The following is a 19850-nucleotide window of genomic DNA, read 5'->3' as shown; positions in this document are numbered from 1 at the left end:
ACCTGATAAAACGGCACCTTCTTAGGCTGTGAGGGGACATGGGGTAAAAATGCTGACTTCCCAGACGTTGCTGTGGAAACTAGGTCCGAGAGACCATCCCCAAATAATTCCTCACCCTTATAAGGCAAAACTTCCATGTGCCTTTTAGAATCTGCATCTCCTGTCCACTGGCGAGTCCATAAGCCTCTCCTAGCAGAAATGGACAATGCACTTACTTTTGATGCCAGCCGGCAGATTTCCCTCTGTGCATCTCTCATATATGACTGAGTCTTTGATATGGTCTATGGTTAACAGGATCGTGTCTCTGTCTAGTGTGTCAATATTCTCTGACAGTTTATCTGACCACGCAGCGGCAGCACTACACATCCATGCTGACGCAATAGCTGGCCTAAGTATAATGCCTGAGTGTGTGTATACAGACTTCAGGATCGCCTCCTGCTTTCTATCAGCAGGTTCCTTGAGGGCGGCCGTATCCGGAGACGGTAGTGCCACCTTTTTAGACAAACGTGTGAGCGCTTTGTCCACCCTAGGGGGTGTTTCCCAACGTGACCTATCCTCTGGCGGGAAAGGGAACGCCATTAGTACCTTTTTAGGAATTACCAATTTTTTATCAGGGAAAGCCCACGCTTCTTCACACACTTCATTTAATTCATCTGATGGGGGAAAAACTACGGGTAGTTTTTTCTCCCCAAACATAATACCCTTTTTAGTGGTACCTGTATTTATATCAGAAATGTGTAACACCTCTTTCATTGCCTCAATCATGCAGTGAATGGCCTTAGTGGGCATCAGGGTAGACTCATCGTCATCGACACTGGTGTCAGTATCAGTGTCGACATCTGCGTCTGCGGTCTGATGTAGTGGGCGTTTCAGAGCCCCTGATGACCTTTGAGACGCCTGGACAGGCACGAGCTGAGAAGTCGGCTGTCCCACATTTGGCATGTCGTCAAATTTCTTATGTAAAGAGTCTATACGTGCACTCATTTCTTTCCATAAGCACATCCACTCAGGTGTCTGCCCCGCAGGGGGTGACATCCCTCCTAAAGGCATCTGCTCCGTCTCCACCTCATTATCCTCATCAAAACATGTCGACACAGCCGTACCGACACACCGCACACACACAGGGAATGCTCTAACAGAGGACAGGACCCACAAAAGCCCTTTGGGGGGACAGAGTGAGAGTATGCCAGCACACACCAGAGCGCTATATAATGCAGGGACTAACTGAGTTATGTCCCCTATAGCTGCTTTTTCTATATAACTGTATACTGCGCCTTAAATTTAGTGCCCCCCCCTCTCTTTTTTACCCTTTTCTGTAGTGTAGACTGCAGGGGAGAGCCAGGGAGCTTCCTTCCAGCGGAGCTGTGAGGGAGAAATGGCGCCAGTGTGCTGAGGGAGATAGCTCCGCCCCTTTTCCGCGGACTATTCTCCCGCTTTTTTCTATATTCTGGCAGGGGTATTTTCCACATATATAGCCTCTGGGGCTATATATTGTGGTATTTTTGCCAGCCAAGGTGTATTTATTGCTTCTCAGGGCGCCCCCCCCCCCAGCGCCCTGCACCCTCAGTGACCTTGGTGAAGACTGATGTCTTCTGCCGCCGATTTTCCGGATCTCTTCTTGCTTCTGGCTCTGTAAGGGGGACGGCGGCGCGGCTCCGGGACCGAACACCAAGGACTGGGCCTGCGGTCGATCCCTCTGGAGCTAATGGTGTCCAGTAGCCTAAGAAGCCCAAGCTGGCTGCAAGCAGGCAGGTTCGCTTCTTCTCCCCTTAGTCCCTCGCTGCAGTGAGCCTGTTGCCAGCAGGTCTCACTGAAAATAAAAACCTAATTTCTATACTTTCTCTCTAAAGGCTCAGGAGAGCCCCTAGTGTGCATCCAACCTCGGCCGGGCACAAAATCTAACTGAGGCTTGGAGGAGGGCAGTGGCGTCACAAGGGGGGTGCGGGGGGTGCGGCCCGCTCCCGGGTGTCACCCGCCGAGGGGTGACACCAAAATGCCGGCTCCTGCAGAGTGACAGAAGCCGAGTGCTGCACTGTTATATTATGTGCAGCACTCGGCTCCTGTCACTTTGTAGGAGCCAGCACTGCAGGGACAGCACCTCCCGAGAGTCAGCCCTCACCTCCCACACCCCCCAGTGAAAAAAAAAAAACGGGTGTCGGGACGCTCCGCCCCGCCCCTCCGCAAAGCTCCGCCCCCTTTACGTGCCTGCAATGGTTTAAAAACGGGTTCCGCCCGTGAAGCCCCGCCCCTCTATTTAAGCCCCGCCCATTCCCTCGAAGCCCCGCCCCTTTTATCCTCGCTGCCGCACCGGGTGTCACAGAGGTGAGTGACGCCTCTGGAGGAGGGTCATAGTGGGAGGAGCCAGTGCACACCAGGTAGTCATAATTCTTTCTAGAGTGCCCAGCCTCCTTCGGAGCCCGCTATTCCCCATGGTCCTTACGGAGTTCCCAGCATCCACTAGGACGTCAGAGAAAAAGCAGCTAGTATTTACCCTGCACAAAAACAATATAACCCACCCAAATCTAACTATCTCTGCAAATGTTATATCTGCCCCCCCTGCAGTGCACATGGTTTTGCCCAACTGCTAACAAATTTGCTGCTGCGATCAACTTGGAATTACCCCCATTGCCTTGTGTGCTGTAAGCTATTTAGCAGGCTCTAAGCTGTATGCAAGAATGTTTCTGCTGCACGTAAAAGCCTAATAACTGGTACGGCAGCGTTTTATTACCAGAATATTAAATTGCTCACTTGTTGATTAGTAAAAAATTATTATCACTTGCTTTGATACACTAACACTCACCTGAAAACATGTATGATATATTTCCAAGTTCGACCCATGGAGAGCTTGGTCGCAAATAGACAGCCTTTACCCGCACCGTATGTTGCAAATAGCGTTCCGTCATTAGGACACATGTAAGATCACACTCTGGCACAGTGACATTTTTGCATGTTGGTACACTTTTCCAACTTAAAAAAAAACCAAAAAAAACAAAAAAGATGGAAAAAAAATTAATCCAAGACAAACAGCTAATGCCTACATATAATAAATATTCTGGAATGGACAAAATAGGCCATGGTTTGAACAAATAAACTTTGGAGAAATGAAGACCTTGTTGCATGGACCAGAATAAATGTGGTTTAAACACCCCATAATGTGCAAAAGATCAATTTATAATGGCATACAATATCATAGCACAGTTTGTATCTTACAAACAATCAGTAGCGGATCTTGCTACAGGCACACAGTACTTTTGCCAGTGGCACTGCCGCCGTGGCAAGATCCACTACTGGCGGTGTCCCCCCCCCCCGGTGCCGGTACTGCTGTGCGGTGCACGTGCATTGTGGGAGTGGCACTTAGACACTAGAGGTCATGACTGACCTCTAGTGTCTATGCGGTTCTATGGGAGAGACGTCATGACGTCTCCCATAGATCAGAGGGGCGGTCCAGCGGCCAGAGACGGAGGGCAGCAGCGGTCGGGAATCAGGAGCGGGGATGGCAAGTATTATTTTTTAGTTTATTTTAAAAGCGGCACAAACGGGGGCAATACTACTGGGGCCACAAATGGTTGCAATATTACTGGGGGCACAAACGGGGGCACATTGATCACACCCCTCTATGAAGCTATGCCCCTATTTTCGCCCGGGGCGCCACAAGGGCTAGAACCGGCCCTGCAAACAATACATTATGGTATAATGTGATATACTTGTACATACACATGTTTTGGATCCACAGAAACATTAGGCCCAGCAGCAAGAAGTGCTTTTGTCATGAGGTGAAGCGAGCCCCTTACCGCAGGTGCCTGAATTTAAGGGCAGAAGGTGCTAAGACATGAGGGTTTTGTATTTTTGTTTGAGTTATAGCCATGTGACCTAACCTTTAGCCAACCTCTAGTACCCTTTGGCATGTCACTAGAACTTTTTATAAGAAGGTTATCTTAGTAAGTAATAATTGTAGTTCCACTTCCCTTCAGTAAACTTGCTATGATCATCATTATCTTAGTAAAAACTCTGGGAGCTGTAGCCAGTCCAAAAGTAAGTGCTTGAATTTGTAAATTAGCATTTCCCACAGCATATCTGAGAAGGTAGCAATCTCTTATATCCAGTTATGCTAGAATCTCATTTTTTCCCATTCCATTTATTACAGAGCAAAGAGACTCCATTTTGAATCTTTTTACATTCCAGTGAAGATTTAGAACCTCAAAGTTGACAATTGGATAGGCTGAATGATCTGGCTTCAGAAAAAAAACAGATATTGGAATAGAAGCCCAGTTCTTCCTTTTCCTTTGAGACCAGTCCTAGTGCTCCTGAGCTTTGCAGGGCCTAAATTTCCCCAAGAAGACTGACAATTTTGAGGAATTGGTGTGGCAAAGAAACTTTTGGGTAGAGGACACAACATATTTATTATACTGTTTAACCTCCGCGGATTATGCTTCCTACCCATTGATCAGATGTGGATGCTATCCCCTGTTTCAGAAAGAACTGCAGAGCCCATCTTGCAGACTTCCCTTTAAACGTGCCACAAATCCCTTATTCGGTACTCCTCTATGACGACTAGAGCTTTGAAAGGAAGGAAGCATTGACATTGACTGACAGGTCTGGAATATCTAACAGGTAAAATGTACTTTTTCTTCCAGTAGCACCTGTAGTGTCCAAGCCTGGACCAAAAAGAACAGAGCCTGAAAACGGAACAGACTGCAGTGCTTTTTTATACTCTGCACCCACTTTAAGCCATAACATGCATCTAAAACAAGTGCGGAAAATCTAGAAGGCTAAGAGTAATATCCATTACTGGATCAACCAGATATGCTAATGTATCCCTAGTATCATGGCCAGCTCCAGGGTATTTTGGAGCACCTCACTTCTCCCATTTCAACTATACACACACGGGCAGATTCAATTAGCCACGGGACTTAACGCCCAGAGCCATTCATTACTTGCCAACTTCCATACAAGGTAAGCCTGTGTCTAACAATTGTTAATTCATAGCTCCCAGGTTAAGTGCCATGAGCTTTGGAATAACCGCATGGTAAGCCCCGGAGGGTGCATTTAACACAGATTTTAACTCACAGTTCCTGAAGCAGCAAGGGAAAATCTACATAAATAATTAATTACTTAGTGTATTATCCTTATAAGGACATTATTGCATTGAACTTGAAATTGTATTGTAAAATAAAAAGTTGCAGCATGTCTAGAATTACCGATTTTCGCCATCTGCTTTGTATCCAACTATGTAGCCAACTTTGTAGGTCACTGTAGGTCGATTTTCAGGATTTGGAAGCCACGTTAGGAAGAGACTGAAGTTCCTAGATTCCAATTTGAGATTTAAGGGTTTATGAAGTTTACCTAAAAACAATAGTAAACCATTATAACAATAGGAGTGTACTCTTATAACTGCAAAAAAATGCTATTTTTTGGTTTTGTTTTGCATTATTAACCAGCATTATCAAGTATATTGTTTTCCTGCAACTGTTACATAAATTATACTCGTTGGATAAAAAGAAAGCACTCTATGAAAAGAGGCTATGTTTTAATGGGAGGCATTTATTTTGCCGGCTGTTGGTATCCCAGCTGTCAGGATACAGATGCCGGAATCCCGACACCCGGTGAAAAATCACTCGGGTGGCGGTCCTCGCCACCACCCAAGGGGGAATTTAAACCTATGGTAACCGAAGGTGAGCCCCCGAGGGTACATGCTGCGCTCACCTCCCAGAATTCCTGCTGTTGGGATTCCGGCGTCGGTCTCCTGACCGCCAGGATCCCGACAGCCAGCATATCAGCATATCATACTGAATCCATTTTAATGATATTATTTATTTAATAAAAACAAGTTTCAAACTAATTGCAGAATATTTTATTGACTATCAAAACATATATCCTGCACAAATATTCTAACTGCACACCTTGGTTTAAAATTCAAGAAATTACAATAAGAATATTAGATATTCCAGTTGAAAAAAACCCAATTACATGGCATGGGTTTTATGTCTGTTGTGTGCCATTTTGTTTTCCTGGTAGCAGGGACAAACGGTGAGGTAAATGACTGAGGAGGCACTGGCCAGTATTCAGGGGACGATTTACACACAATATATGAGCCCAAGGCTACATGTAGGCATACACACAGGTGCAGCATACACTGCTGGAAATGTTGTGAGATTTGATCAGAGATGTGCGGATGAGATAGGCAGGGGAGGCACTGCCTCACCTACCATAAACTTAACTCCAGAGTTTGGGCTATAAAAATGATTAGACTATTACCAAGAAGCTATTTCTAATGTAGAGGGATATGTACTAAGCCTTGGAGAGGGATAAAAAGGAGAGAGATAAAGCACCAGCCAATCAGCTCCTAACTGTCATTGTTTGAAAAATGTTAGTTTGGAGGCTTAGTACATCTCGCCCATCTTCTTTGTATTTTTCATTTACTTTATAATATATCCAAATTCTGGCATATACGTTAGTATGACAGGAAAGGCTCTGCCTCAACTCATTGCACGTCGCTGTTTATAAATTTACATATAGTTGAACATGTTATAGTTCCAGGGAAAAGAATAGTAAAGTTTTTCAAACAGTATTTCAACCTATGTACAGTTCATACAGCAAATCTTAATCAGTAGAGATGGGGATATAGATCTGAAACTATTCTGAAGGGAGGCAAATGCTGGGCAGAGAGGGGGGGGGTGGGCATCTATATGCTGGGAAGAGAGAGAAAGGGAGGCAGATGCTGGGCAGAGGAGGGGAGGTGTTGGGCAGAGAGGGAGGGGAAGATAGGCAGCTACATTCTGGGTAGATGAGGGGGGGGGGGGGGGGGGGCAGGTGTTGGGCCGAGAGAGGGGGGATACAGATACTGGGAACAGGTTATAGAGAAACAGAATGAAACATGTAGAAGCCAGAGAGAGACAGAAGCTGCATAGAGAGGGTGCCTGAGATAGGAGCTATGGAGACAGGAGCAGGAAATGTGGAGACAGAGGAGGCAGTCTAAATACTTAGACAGGGGGCATACTGTGAGATCCTCAGTGCTCCAGGGGTCAGAGGAGCATGTGACAATCTCCTCCAATCAGCGGCTCTTATAATAAAATGTGCCGAGTTCCTCCAATCAAAGTTCATCACATGCTCCTCTGACCTTTTTGCTGAGATCAGGAAGGAGAGGCTCGGCACCGCAGTGAGTTGCAGGGACTTCCCCCTACCATCCCTCTGCTGCTGGCATCGCTGCCTGTCATACAGTGTGATAGGCGCAGTGGCAGTCGGCAGCATCAGCGGACAGCAGCAGAGTCTCCCGGCGCCTCACTGCTTTGCAGACTCTGCTGAGCGGGTTGTGCCGGCCCCTACCAAGGTGTCTTCTTACATATCTGTCCTCATAAACTGTTTCTCAAATCATAGCAAATAGACCCTCTTCGTGCATCAGTGCAGTGCAACTTGGCAGCACGAAGCATCTTCCTTGCTCAAAATTAGAAGCGACAAAACTACTTTGCTAGAATACACTGATCAGTTTGACGTGCAACATTTGTACATCTGTGTGCGACTGAGTCTAAATTTGTGCAACAAGTTTCAATGTGCTTCCTCTGCACCTTTGTACACATTTAAAAATAAAGTCGCAGCCAGCATCTGTAGTACACTGTGAGTGGTGTTTCACTGTGTCTGTGATGCAAATAATACACAAAATGTAAAACAATATATAGGGCCTAATTCCGACCTGATCGCTGTGCTGAAAATTTGCAGAGGTCTGCGATCAGATAGTTGCCGCCCAGGGAGAGTGAAAATCCAACTTGTGCAAGTGTGCGAATGCAAGTGGACATCTGCAAATCCGTTCACAAGTTATTCACCACCAAATGATTTTTCCATACTGTGCAGTCTGTGCGTAGCCCAGGACTTAGGGCCTAATTCAGACCTGATCGCAGCAGCAAAATTGTTCACTAATGGGCAAAACCATGGCCCTCATTCCGAGTTGTTCGCTCGCAAGCTGCTTTTGGCAGCATTGCACACGCTAAGCCGCCGCCTACTGGGAGTGAATCTTAGCTTCTTAAAATTGCAAACGAAAGATTCTCAAAATTGCGACTACACACCTCTTAGCAGTTTCTGAGTAGCTCCAGACTTACTCGGCATCTGCGATCAGTTCAGGGCTTGTCGTTCCTGGTTTGACGTCACAAACACACCCAGCGTTCGCCCAGACACTCCTCCGTTTCTCCAGCCACTCCCGCGTTTTTCCCAGAAACGGTAGCGTTTTTTCACACACACCCATAAAACGGCCAGTTTCCGCCCAGAAACACCCACTTCCTGTCAATCACATTACGATCACCAGAACGATAAAAAAGCTGTGAGTAAAATACCTAACTGCATAGCAAATTTACTTGACGCAGTCGCACTGCGGACATTGCGCATGCGCACTAAGCGGAAAATCGCTGCGATGCGAAAAAAATTACCGAGCGAACAACTCGGAATGACCCCCCATGTGCACTGCAGGGGGAGCAGATCATATATAACATGTGCAGAGAAATTTAGATTTGGGTGGGTTATTTTGCTTCTGTGCAGGGTAAATACTGGCTGATTTATTTTTAGACTGCAATTTAGATTTCAGTTTAAACACACCACACCCAAATCTAACTCTCCCTGCACATGTTTTTTTTTTGCCCATAAGAGATCAATTTTGCTGCTGCGATCAGGTCTCAATTAGGCCCTTACTTTTTGTCAGTAACTATCTGAGGATTCAGTATAAGGAGCATTAAAAAAGAATGTTTCTCTCACAAGTGGGGCAGATGTAAGTGGACATCTGTTTGCAACCCTCTTCAGGGGTATAGCATACCCTCCAACATTTTACACATAAAAAGCGGTTCAAATCAGGAAAGGGGGCATGGTCACTCCCCTTTTCCTATACTTTCAATGGGAGTTTGGGAGCCAAAAATTGGTAGAGAGGTACACTTGGAGGGTATGGTATCATACCTCCCAACTGTCCCGTTTTTCGCGGGACAGTCCCGTTTTTTGGGGACTGTCCCGCTGTCCCACCCGCGGGCCGCAGTGTCCCGCGGTGGGGGGAGGGGGGGCAGTTGGGAGTCTCTGTGTCTCGCTGCCCTGTTTAGCAGAGCAGCGGTGAATAGACGCTGTGCGCATGCGCACAGCGTCTATTCACTGGATTCAGAGGGAGAGGGGGAATGCCAGCGGCTCACAGAGCGCTGGGCATGCCCCCTCAGTGATGAAAACGGGGCGTGGCTCGCGATCGCGGGTCCTACCGCGAAGCCACGCCCCCTTTTCTTAGACCACGTCCCTTTTTCGGGAGCGCGTGCGCGGCTTAGCCGCGCGTGTGTCCCTCTTTAGGGAACTGTAAAGTTGGGAGGTATGTGGTATAGCCAGAAATTTGTGGGCCCAATAGGAATATTTGGAAAGAGCCCCTTCCTCCTTCTAGAGAGAGACTGTGCTGCATATGGATCGTTGTATATGCAGCATGTTTGGAAACAGGTGTAAGAAGGAACAGACACTTTCTTACAGTTCACAGTAAAGTCAGCATAATCATGGGCACCAGAGACTTGTGAGTAATCACAATCTCGTTACCCCTAGTAATATCCACCGAAGCAGCTTTCTCTCCTGAATTCCTACTCAAAGGTGCCTTTATGAAAAATCTAACCAGATTATAACTGTGTTACTGCAGATCCCTCATGCAGTAACACAGTTAGACTGGTTCACCAGGGCTCTGCTGCCAGACGCCAGTCCATGTATGCCAGGACAATGTTTAGAGGCACCTATCTGCACTTGCAACTATAATTTGCATAGCTGATTATGACATCAGTTATGCTGCCTGTGTATGGGAGCAGGTGCAGAGAGTCGGGTGTCTCTAAACATTGTACTGGCATACATGGTCTGGCAGCAGTACCCCAGTGAGCCAGTCCCACTTTGTGCAGTAATGTAGCCCTTAGGCAGGGCCACCATAAGAATAATGAACCCTGTCAAATTTTGATCCCTGGCTCCTCTCTCCTTGAAAATCTTTGCCCCTGAAACATTATCCCCATCCCCTGTTGCACTATCGTCTAGGGCAGCCATTCACAATCACGGTCCTCAAGGCACACCAACAGTGCAGGTTTTAGTGATATCCAGACTGCAGTACAGATGGTTAAATCAAAATAACTGAGCTACTAATTAAGTGACCTGTGCTGAAGCCTGGATATCACTAAAACCTGCAGTTAGTGTGCCTTGTGGACCGTGGTTGGGAATGCCTGATCTAGGGCACAGGTTCTCAAACTCGGTCCTCAGGACCCCACACAGTGCATGTTTTGCAGGTAACCCAGCAAGTGCACAGGTGTATTAATTACTCACTGAAACATTTTAAAAGGTCTACAGGTGGAGCTAATTATTTCACTTGCGATTCTGTGAGGAGACCTGCAAAACATGCACCGTGTGGGGTCCTGGGGACCGAGTTTGAGAACCTATGCCCTAGATCACAGGTTCTCAAACTCGGTCCTCAGGACCCCACACAGTGCATGTTTTGCAGGTCTCCTCACAAAATCACAAGTGAAATAATTAGCTCCACCTGTGGACCTTTTAAAATGTGTCAGTGAGTAATTAATACACCTGTGGACTTGCTGGGTTACCTGCAAAACATGCACTGTGTGGGGTCCTGAGGACCGAGTTTGAGAACCACTGCCCTAGATCATCCTGAGGACCGAGTTTGAGAACCTCTAATCTAGGGTGACCAGACTATCCCTTTAACCTGGGACACTCATGAATTACACAGGTTCTGTGGCTGCTTAAAACCAGGTGAAATGCAGGCTTGTTGTCAGCCAGCCACAGAACCTGTGTAATTCATGAGTGTCCCACGTTAAAGTGATAGTCTGGTCACCCTATCTCATCCCACCCCACTGCATTATCCTAATTTATTACCCCTGTAGCCATTGCCCCACCCCTTTAGCTTCACCCTCCTACCCTTGTGACTAAAGATCCCGAAGTAGCATTATCCAACCACGCCAGTATTCATAGATCCCCCTCTAGAATTAGCTTTCCCCTCCCATATTAAATAAATGTCTTCTCACCATATTCACCATATACTGCCTGTCCAATCTCTAGGTTTGAACTGCACAAAAGTAACATGCTACCACCTCAAAGTCCACATGTACAGCCTCTAAAAAATATGTTTCTTTGTGTTTTACTAACTTGCTACAACCACTGCAGGAGCTGTTTCTGCAATCATTTGTCAACAATGTGTATCTACTTACAGAACGGGATGCGGTTATGTGACCGGCATTCCGAACACTGCCTAGTCCGCTGGTTGGCATGCCAATCAACAGGGACTATACCCACTCCTAAGTGTCCATGACACACATAGAGAGGGAAAAGAACCTGTGGTGAGCGAAGTGAGCCACCGAGCCCGCAAGGGGCTTTGTTGCGCTTGGCCTTGCCGGCCATTTAACAAATGGGATTCCTGCATCGGTATGGTGGGGTCACCCGTTACCAACCCTGCAGAACATGTAACCTCTCAGCAGGAAGTAGCACTTGGAGGGGCTGATAATCATACATGAGGCTGCTCTGAGAATTCATGCACAGATCGGCATTGTTATAGTGCTGATGGAATCTTCAGTTCCCCCAATGCACTTGCAGTTTTGTATATGGCACCACTCACCACCAGCATCCCCCACGCTTGGGGCAAGAGTTACTGGGGCAGATGTATTAACCTGGAGAAGGCGTAAGGAAGTGATAAACCAGTGATATTGCAAGGTGATAAACGCACCAGCCAATCAGCTCCAATATGTAAATTAACAGTTAGGAGCTGATTGGCTGGTGCCGTTATCACCTTGCACATATCACTGGTTTATCACTTCCTTATGCCTTCTCCAGGTTAATACATCTGCCCCAATATTCCCAATCGTAGTCCACGTGGATAGTAAACCAAGCAAAACATGAAAAATACCCCATAAAACTTGTGTTAATCATTTGTGTGTCGACCATTGTCACATCTACTTTTTGTACCTGTTGACAATACGTACTGGCTACCTTTTATCTGTCACCCTTTTGACCATGTTAACCTAACGCATATCGACCATATGGGGTTGACCTGTTGACTGTCGACCTAGACATTGGAACCCAGCTTGCTTTAGCTTTTCCCGTGCCCTCTGACATTATTAAGAGAGAGGGAACACAGCAGATCTCTCAGATGCCAAGGTGTCCCCTTGTTAAATATGTTTCCTACTTTAAAGCAGGGGTGGGGAACCTGCGGCCCTCCAGCTGTTGTTGAGCTACACATGCCAGCATGCCCTGCAAAAGTTTTAGCATGGCTAAATAGGAAACCTGTAGCAAGGCATGCTGGTATGTGTAGTTCAACAACAGCTGGAGGGCCAAAGGTTCCCCACCCCTGCTCTAAAGGCTGATTTAGTGGTTTTGGGCTTGGCTCCCTATTGGTCACAGCATGATTGCTTATGTATTCAATGTCTCTGTAGCTTCTTGCAGCTTTGAAGTAAGCTCCCTTGAAACAGGATGCGGTCAGGATCCCAGCAGACTGGTATTACGATGGATCCCGAGAGTAAGTACTGGGGTTAGGGTTTAGGCACTAGGGTTAGGTTGTGTGTGTGTGTGTGTGTGTGTGTGTGTGTGTGTGTGTGTGTGTGTGTGGAGGGGGGTTAGGGTTAGGACGTGGAGGGGGCAGTTAGGGTTAGGCTGCGGGAGGGATTGGTTAGAGTTAGGGCTAAATAATTTACTATGATCCGTTGGGATTTTGACCACCTGAATGCCGCTGTCGGCATCCTTACTGACGGGATTGTGACTGCCAGGATTTTCATACCAAACTTTGTCTAGTGTATCCCCAGACTGCACTATGATCATGTGCTTTACACTCACACCAATCACAGGTTACTCCAATGTAGCTGTATGAAGCGGTGTTGGGGGACCTCTGGCACTTGGTAGGATCATATTTTCACACAGATTTAAACACATTTGTTCCAAATACATTTGGCTATTAGTGGTTGCTGCTTATTTGAATTATTGTCAGGGATAGCTCTGGTTTAAACTAGTGATGAGCGGGTTCGGTTTCCGAGAAACCGAACCCCCCCGAACTTCACCCTTTTTAGACGGGTCCGAGCCATACTCGGATTCTCCCGTATGGCTCTGTTAACCCGAGCGCGCCCGAACGTCATCATCCCGCTGTCGGATTCTCGCGAGATTCGGATTCTATATAAGCAGCCGCGCGTCGCCGCCATTTTCACACGTGCATGGAGATTGATAGGGAGAGGACGTGGCTGGTGTCCTCTCCGTTTATATAGTTACACAGTTGATCTGATTGCTTAGCTTATTGTGGGGAGGATTGGGGAGCAGCTGTTAGGAGGAGTACAGTGCAGAGTTTTGCTAATAGTGACCACCAGTTTTTTATCCGTTCTCTGCCTGAAAAAAACGCTCCATACCATATCTGTGCTCAGTGTGCTGCATGATATATCTGTGCTGAGTGCTCACACTGCTTAATTGTGGGGACTGGGGAGCAGCTATAGCAGGAGTACAGTGCACAGTTTTGCCGACAGTGACCACCAGTATACGTTTGTCTGCCTGAAAAACACTCCTGTGGTGTCTTTTTTTCTTTATACTATAAATGCAGTCTGCTGACAGTGTCCACCAGGTCCATTATACTGTATATAGCAGTACGGTAGGCCACTGCTGTACCTACCTCTGTGTCGTCACTCGTCGTCCATAAGTATACTATCCATCCATCTACATTGTATACCTGTGGTGTCTTTTTTTCTTTATACTATAAACGCAGTCTGCTGACAGTGTCCACCAGGTCCATTATATTGTATATAGCAGTACGGTAGGCCACTGCTGTACCTACCTCTGTGTCGTCACTCGTCGTCCATAAGTATACTAAGTATCCATCCATCTACATTGCATACCTGTGGTGTCTTTTTTTTTTATACTATAAACGCAGTCTGCTGACAGTGTCCACCAGGTCCATTATACTGTATATAGCAGTACGGTAGGCCACTGCTGTACCTACCTCTGTGTCGTTACTCGTCGTCCATAAGTATACTATCCATCCATCTACATTGTATACCTGTGGTGCCTTTTAGTTGTGCGCATTAAAATTTGGAGAACAAAAATGTGGAGGTTAAAAAAATAGGGAAAGATCAAGATCCACTTCCACCTCGTGCTGAAGCTGCTGCCACTAGTCATGGCCGAGACGATGAAATGCCATCAACGTCGTCTGCCAAGGCCGATGCCCAATGTCATAGTACAGAGCATGTAAAATCCAAAACACAAAAGATCAGTAAAATGACGCAAAAATCAAAATTAAAAGCGTCTGAGGAGAAGCGTAAACTTGCCAATATGCCATTTACGACACGGAGTGGCAAGGAACGGCTGAGGCCCTGGCCTATGTTCATGGCTAGTGGTTCAGCTTCACATGAGGATGGAAGCACTCATCCTCTCGCTAGAAAAAAGAAAAGACTTAAGCTGGCAAAAGCACAGCAAAGAACTGTGCGTTCTTCTAAATCACAAATCCCCAAGGAGAGTCCAATTGTGTCGGTTGCGATGCCTGACCTTCCCAACACTGGACGGGTAGAGCTTGCGCCTTCCACCATTTGCACGCCCCCTGCAAGTGCTGGAAGGAGCACCCGCAGTCCAGTTCCTGATAGTCAAATTGAAGATGTCAGTGTTGAAGTACACCAGGATGAGGATATGGGTGTTGCTGGCGCTGGGGAGGAAATTGAGAAGGAGGATTCTGATGGTGAGGTGGTTTGTTTAAGTCAGGCACCCGGGGAGACGCCTGTTGTCCGTGGGAGGAATATGGCCATTGACATGCCTGGTCAAAATACAAAAAAAAATCAGCTCTTCGGTGTGGAATTATTTCAACACAAATGCGGACAACAGGTGTCAAGCCGTGTGTTGCCTTTGTCAAGCTGTAATAAGTAGGGGTAAGGACGTTAATCACCTCGGAACATCCTCCCTTATACGTCACCTGCAGCGCATTCATCATAAGTCAGTGACAAGTTCAAAAACTTTGGGCGACAGCGGAAGCAGTCCACTGACCAGTAAATCCCTTCCTCTTGTAACCAAGCTCCTGCAAACCACACCACCAACTCCCTCAGTGTCAATTTCCTCCTTACCCAGGAAAGCCAATAGTCCTGCAGGCCATGTCACTGGCAAGTCTGACGAGTCCTCTCCTGCCTGGGATTCCTCCGATGCATCCTTGAGTGTAACGCCTACTGCTGCTGGCGCTGCTGTTGTTGCTGCTGGGAGTCGATCGTCATCCCAGAGGGGAAGTCGGAAGACCACTTGTGCTACTTCCAGTAAGCAATTGACTGTACAACAGTCCTTTGCGAGGAAGATGAAATATCACAGCAGTCATCCTGCTGCAAAGCGGATAAATGAGGCCTTGGCAGCCTGGGCGGTGAGAAACGTGGTTCCAGTATCCATCGTTAATTCAGAGCCAACTATAGACTTGATTGAGGTACTGTGTCCTGGTACCAAATACCATCTAGGTTCCATTTCTCTAGGCAGGCGATACCGAAAATGTACACAGACCTCAGAAAAAGACTCACCAGTGTCCTGAAAAATGCAGTTGTACCCAATGTCCACTTAACCACGGACATGTGGACAAGTGGAGCAGGGCAGACTCAGGACTATATGACTGTGACAGCCCACTGGGTAGATGTATTGCCTCCCGCTGCAAGAACAGCAGCGGCGGCACCAGTAGCAGCATCTCGCAAACGCCAACTCGTTCCTAGGCAGGCTACGCTTTGTATCACCGCTTTCCAGAATATGCACACAGCTGAAAACCTCTTACGGCAACTGAGGAAGATCATCGCAGAATGGCTTACCCCAATTGGACTCTCCTGGTGATTTGTGACATCGGACAATGCCAGCAATATTGTGCGTGCATTTCATCTGGGCAAATTCCAGCACGTCCCATGTTTTGCACATACCTTGAATTTGGTTGTGCAGAATTATTTAAAAAACGACAGGGGCGTGCAAGAGATGCTGTCGGTGGCCCGAAGAATTGCAGGCCACTTTCGGCGTTCAGGCACCGCGTACAGAAGACTGGAGCACCACCAAAAATACCTGAACCTGCCCTGCCATCATCTGAAGCAAGAGGTGGTAACGAGGTGGAATTCAACCCTCTATATGCTTCAGAGGATGGAGGAGCAGCAAAAGGCCATTCAAGCCTATACATCTGGCCACGATATAGGCAAAGGAGGTGGAATGCACCTGTCTCAAGCGCAGTGGAGAATGATTTCAACGTTGTGCAAGGTTCTGCAACCCTTTGAACTTGCCACACGTGAAGTCAGTTCAGACACTGCCAGCCTGAGTCAGGTCATTCCCCTCATCAGGCTTTTGCAGAAGAAGCTGGAGACATTGAAGGAGGAGCTAAAACAGAGCGATTCCGCTAGGCATGTGGGACTTGTGGATGGAGCCCTTCATTCGCTTAACCAGGATTCACGGGTGGTCAATCTGTTAAAATCAGAGCACTACATTTTGGCCACCGTGCTCGATCCTAGATTTAAAACCTACGTTGTATCTCTCTTTCTGGCAGACACAAGTCTGCAGGGGTTCAAAGACTTGCTGGTGAGAAAATTGTCAAGTCAAGCGGAACGTGACCCGTCAACAGCTCCTCCTTCACATTCTCCTGCAACTGGGGGTGCGAGGAAAAGGCTAAGAATTCCGAGCCCACCCGCTGGCGGTGATGCAGGGCAGTCTGGAGCGAGTGCTGACATCTGGTCCGGACTGAAGTACCTGCCAACGATTACTGACATGTCGTCTACTGTCACTGCATATGATTCTCTCACCATTGAAAGAATGGTGGAGGATTATATGAGTGACCGCATCCAAGTAGGCACGTCAGACAGTCCGTACGTATACTAGCAGGAAAAAGAGGCAATTTGGAGGCCCTTGCAGAAACTAGAGATGAGCGCCTGAAATTTTTCGGATTTTGTGTTTTGGTTTTGGGTTCGGTTCCGCGGCCGTGTTTTGGGTTCGACCGCGTTTTGGCAAAACCTCACCGAATTTTTTTTGTCGGATTCGGGTGTGTTTTGGATTCGGGTGTTTTTTTCAAAAAACACTAAAAAACAGCTTAAATCATAGAATTTGGGGGTCATTTTGATCCCAAAGTATTATTAACCTCAAAAACCATAATTTACACTCATTTTCAGTCTATTCTGAATACCTCACACCTCACAATATTATTTTTAGTCCTAAAATTTGCACCGAGGTCGCTGTGTGAGTAAGATAAGCGACCCTAGTGGCCGACACAAACACCGGGCCCATCTAGGAGTGGCACTGCAGTGTCACGCAGGATGTCCCTTCCAAAAAACCCTCCCCAAACAGCACATGACGCAAAGAAAAAAAGAGGCGCAATGAGGTAGCTGTGTGAGTAAGATTAGCGACCCTAGTGGCCGACACAAACACCGGGCCCATCTAGGAGTGGCACTGCAGTGTCACGCAGGATGTCCCTTCCAAAAAACCCTCCCCAAACAGCACATGACGCAAAGAAAAAAAGAGGCTTTTTACTGATATTTGGTGTTTTGGATTTGACATGCTCTGTACTATGACATTGGGCATCGGCCTTGGCAGACGACGTTGCTGGCATTTCATCGTCTCGGCCATGACTAGTGGCAGCAGCTTCAGCACGAGGTGGAAGTGGATCTTGATCTTTCCCTAATTTTGGAACCTCAACATTTTTGTTCTCCATATTTTAATAGGCACAACTAAAAGGCACCTCAGGTAAACAATGGAGATGGATGGATTGGATACTAGTATACAATTATGGACGGGCTGCCGAGTGCCGACACAGAGGTAGCCACAGCCGTGAACTACCGCACTGTACTGTGTCTGCTGCTAATATATAGACTGGTTGATAAAGAGATAGTATACTCGTAACTAGTATGTATGTATAAAGAAAGAAAAAAAAACCACGGTTAGGTGGTATATACAATTATGGACGGGCTGCCGAGTGCCGACACAGAGGTAGCCACAGCCGTGAACTACCGCACTGTACTGTGTCTGCTGCTAATATATAGACTGGTTGATAAAGAGATAGTATACTCGTAACTAGTATGTATGTATAAAGAAAGAAAAAAAAACCACGGTTAGGTGGTATATACAATTATGGACGGGCTGCCGAGTGCCGACACAGAGGTAGCCACAGCCGTGAACTACCGCACTGTACTGTGTCTGCTGCTAATATATAGACTGGTTGATAAAGAGATAGTATACTCGTAACTAGTATGACTATAAAGAAAGAAAAAAAAACCACGGTTAGGTGGTATATACAATTATGGACGGGCTGCCGAGTGCCGACACAGAGGTAGCCACAGCCGTGAACTACCGCACTGTACTGTGTCTGCTGCTAATATAGACTGGTTGATAAAGAGATAGTATACTACTAATATTATATATACTGGTGGTCAGGTCACTGGTCACTAGTCACACTGGCAGTGGCACTCCTGCAGCAAAAGTGTGCACTGTTTAATTTTAATATAATATTATGTACTCCTGGCTCCTGCTATAACCTATAACTGGCACTGCAGTGCTCCCCAGTCTCCCCCACAATTATAAGCTGTGTGAGCTGAGCACAGTCAGATATATATATATACATTGATGCAGCACACTGGGCTGAGCACAGAAACTGGCTTTATTCTACCTAAGTTGCCCTCCCTCCAGTGTGTACTCCGAAAGAGTGTTTAGTGCAGCCGCTCACCTTGTCAGCAATCGGCGTACGAGGTTACTTCCAGAAAATGTGGAGAAGATGATGTTCATTAAAATTAATTATAATCAATTCCTCCGTGGAGACATTCACCAGCAGCAATTGCCTCCAGAAAGTACACGGGGACCTGAGATGGTGGATTCCAGTGGGGACGAATTAATAATCTGTGAGGAGGGGGATGTACACAGTGAAAGGGGTGATGAATCGGACGATGAGGAGGAGGTGGACATCTTGCCTCTGTAGAGCCAGTTTGTGCAAGGAGAGATTGATTGCTTCTTTTTTGGTGGGGGCCCAAACCAACCAGTCATTTCAGTCACAGTCGTGTGGCAGACCCTGTCACTGAAATGATGGGTTCGTTAAAGTGTGCATGCCCTGTTTATACAACATAAGGGTGGGTGGGAGGGCCCAAGGACAATTCCATCTTGCACCTCTTTTTTCTTTCATTTTTCTTTGCATCATGTGCTGTTTGGGGAGTATTTTTTTGAAGGGCCATCCTGCGTGACACTGCAGTGCCACTCCTAGATGGGCCAGGTGTTTGTGTCGGCCCCTTGGGTCGCTTATCTTAGTCACACAGCTACCTCATTGCGCCTCTTTTTTTCTTTGCATCATGTGCTGTTTGGGGACTATTTTTTTGAAGGGCTATCCTGCGTGACACTGCAGTGCCACTCCTAGATGGGCCAGGTGTTTGTGTCGGCCACTAGGGTCACTTAGCTTAGTCACACAGCTACCTCATTGCGCCTCTTTTTTTCTTTGCATCATGTGCTGTTTGGGGAGTATTTTTTTGAAGGGCCATCCTGCGTGACACTGCAGTGCCACTCCTAGATGGGCCAGGTGTTTGTGTCGGCCACTTGGGTCGCTTAGCTTAGTCACACAACTACCTCATTGCGCCTCTTTTTTTCTTTGCATCATGTGCTGTTTGGGGACAATTTTTTTTAAGTGCCATCCTGTCTGACACTGCAGTGCCACTCCTAGATGGGCCAGGTGTTTGTGTCGGCCACTTGGGTCGCTTAGCTTAGCCATCCAGCGACCTCGGTGCAAATTTTAGGACTAAAAATAATATTGTGAGATGTGAGGTGTTCAGAATAGACTGAAAATGAGTGGAAATTATGGTTATTGAGGTTAATAATACTATGGGATCAAAATGACCCCCAAATTCTACGATTTAAGCTGTTTTTTAGGGTTTTTTGAAAAAAAC

At 46.8% G+C, this 19850-nt stretch overlaps 1 protein-coding gene across 1 annotated transcript in view; it reads right to left on the bottom strand.

The window, feature by feature from the left end:
• Window positions 1-19850, bottom strand: part of IFNLR1 (interferon lambda receptor 1) — a 103430-nt gene that overhangs the window by 50651 nt on the left and 32929 nt on the right. Inside the window, exons 2-3 of the mRNA XM_063957185.1 lie at window positions 5199-5343; window positions 2801-2967 (exon numbers count right to left, since the gene is read on the bottom strand). Coding sequence (XP_063813255.1) covers window positions 2801-2967; window positions 5199-5343 — 312 coding nt within the window. The remainder of the gene's footprint in view (window positions 1-2800; window positions 2968-5198; window positions 5344-19850) is intronic.

The sequence above is a fragment of the Pseudophryne corroboree genome, chromosome 2 (assembly GCF_028390025.1).
Source record: "Pseudophryne corroboree isolate aPseCor3 chromosome 2, aPseCor3.hap2, whole genome shotgun sequence".
Classification (NCBI taxonomy): Eukaryota; Metazoa; Chordata; class Amphibia; order Anura; family Myobatrachidae; genus Pseudophryne; species Pseudophryne corroboree.
The sequence above is the reverse complement of the archived record's forward strand: the minus strand, read 5'-3'. Positions and strand labels throughout refer to the sequence as shown.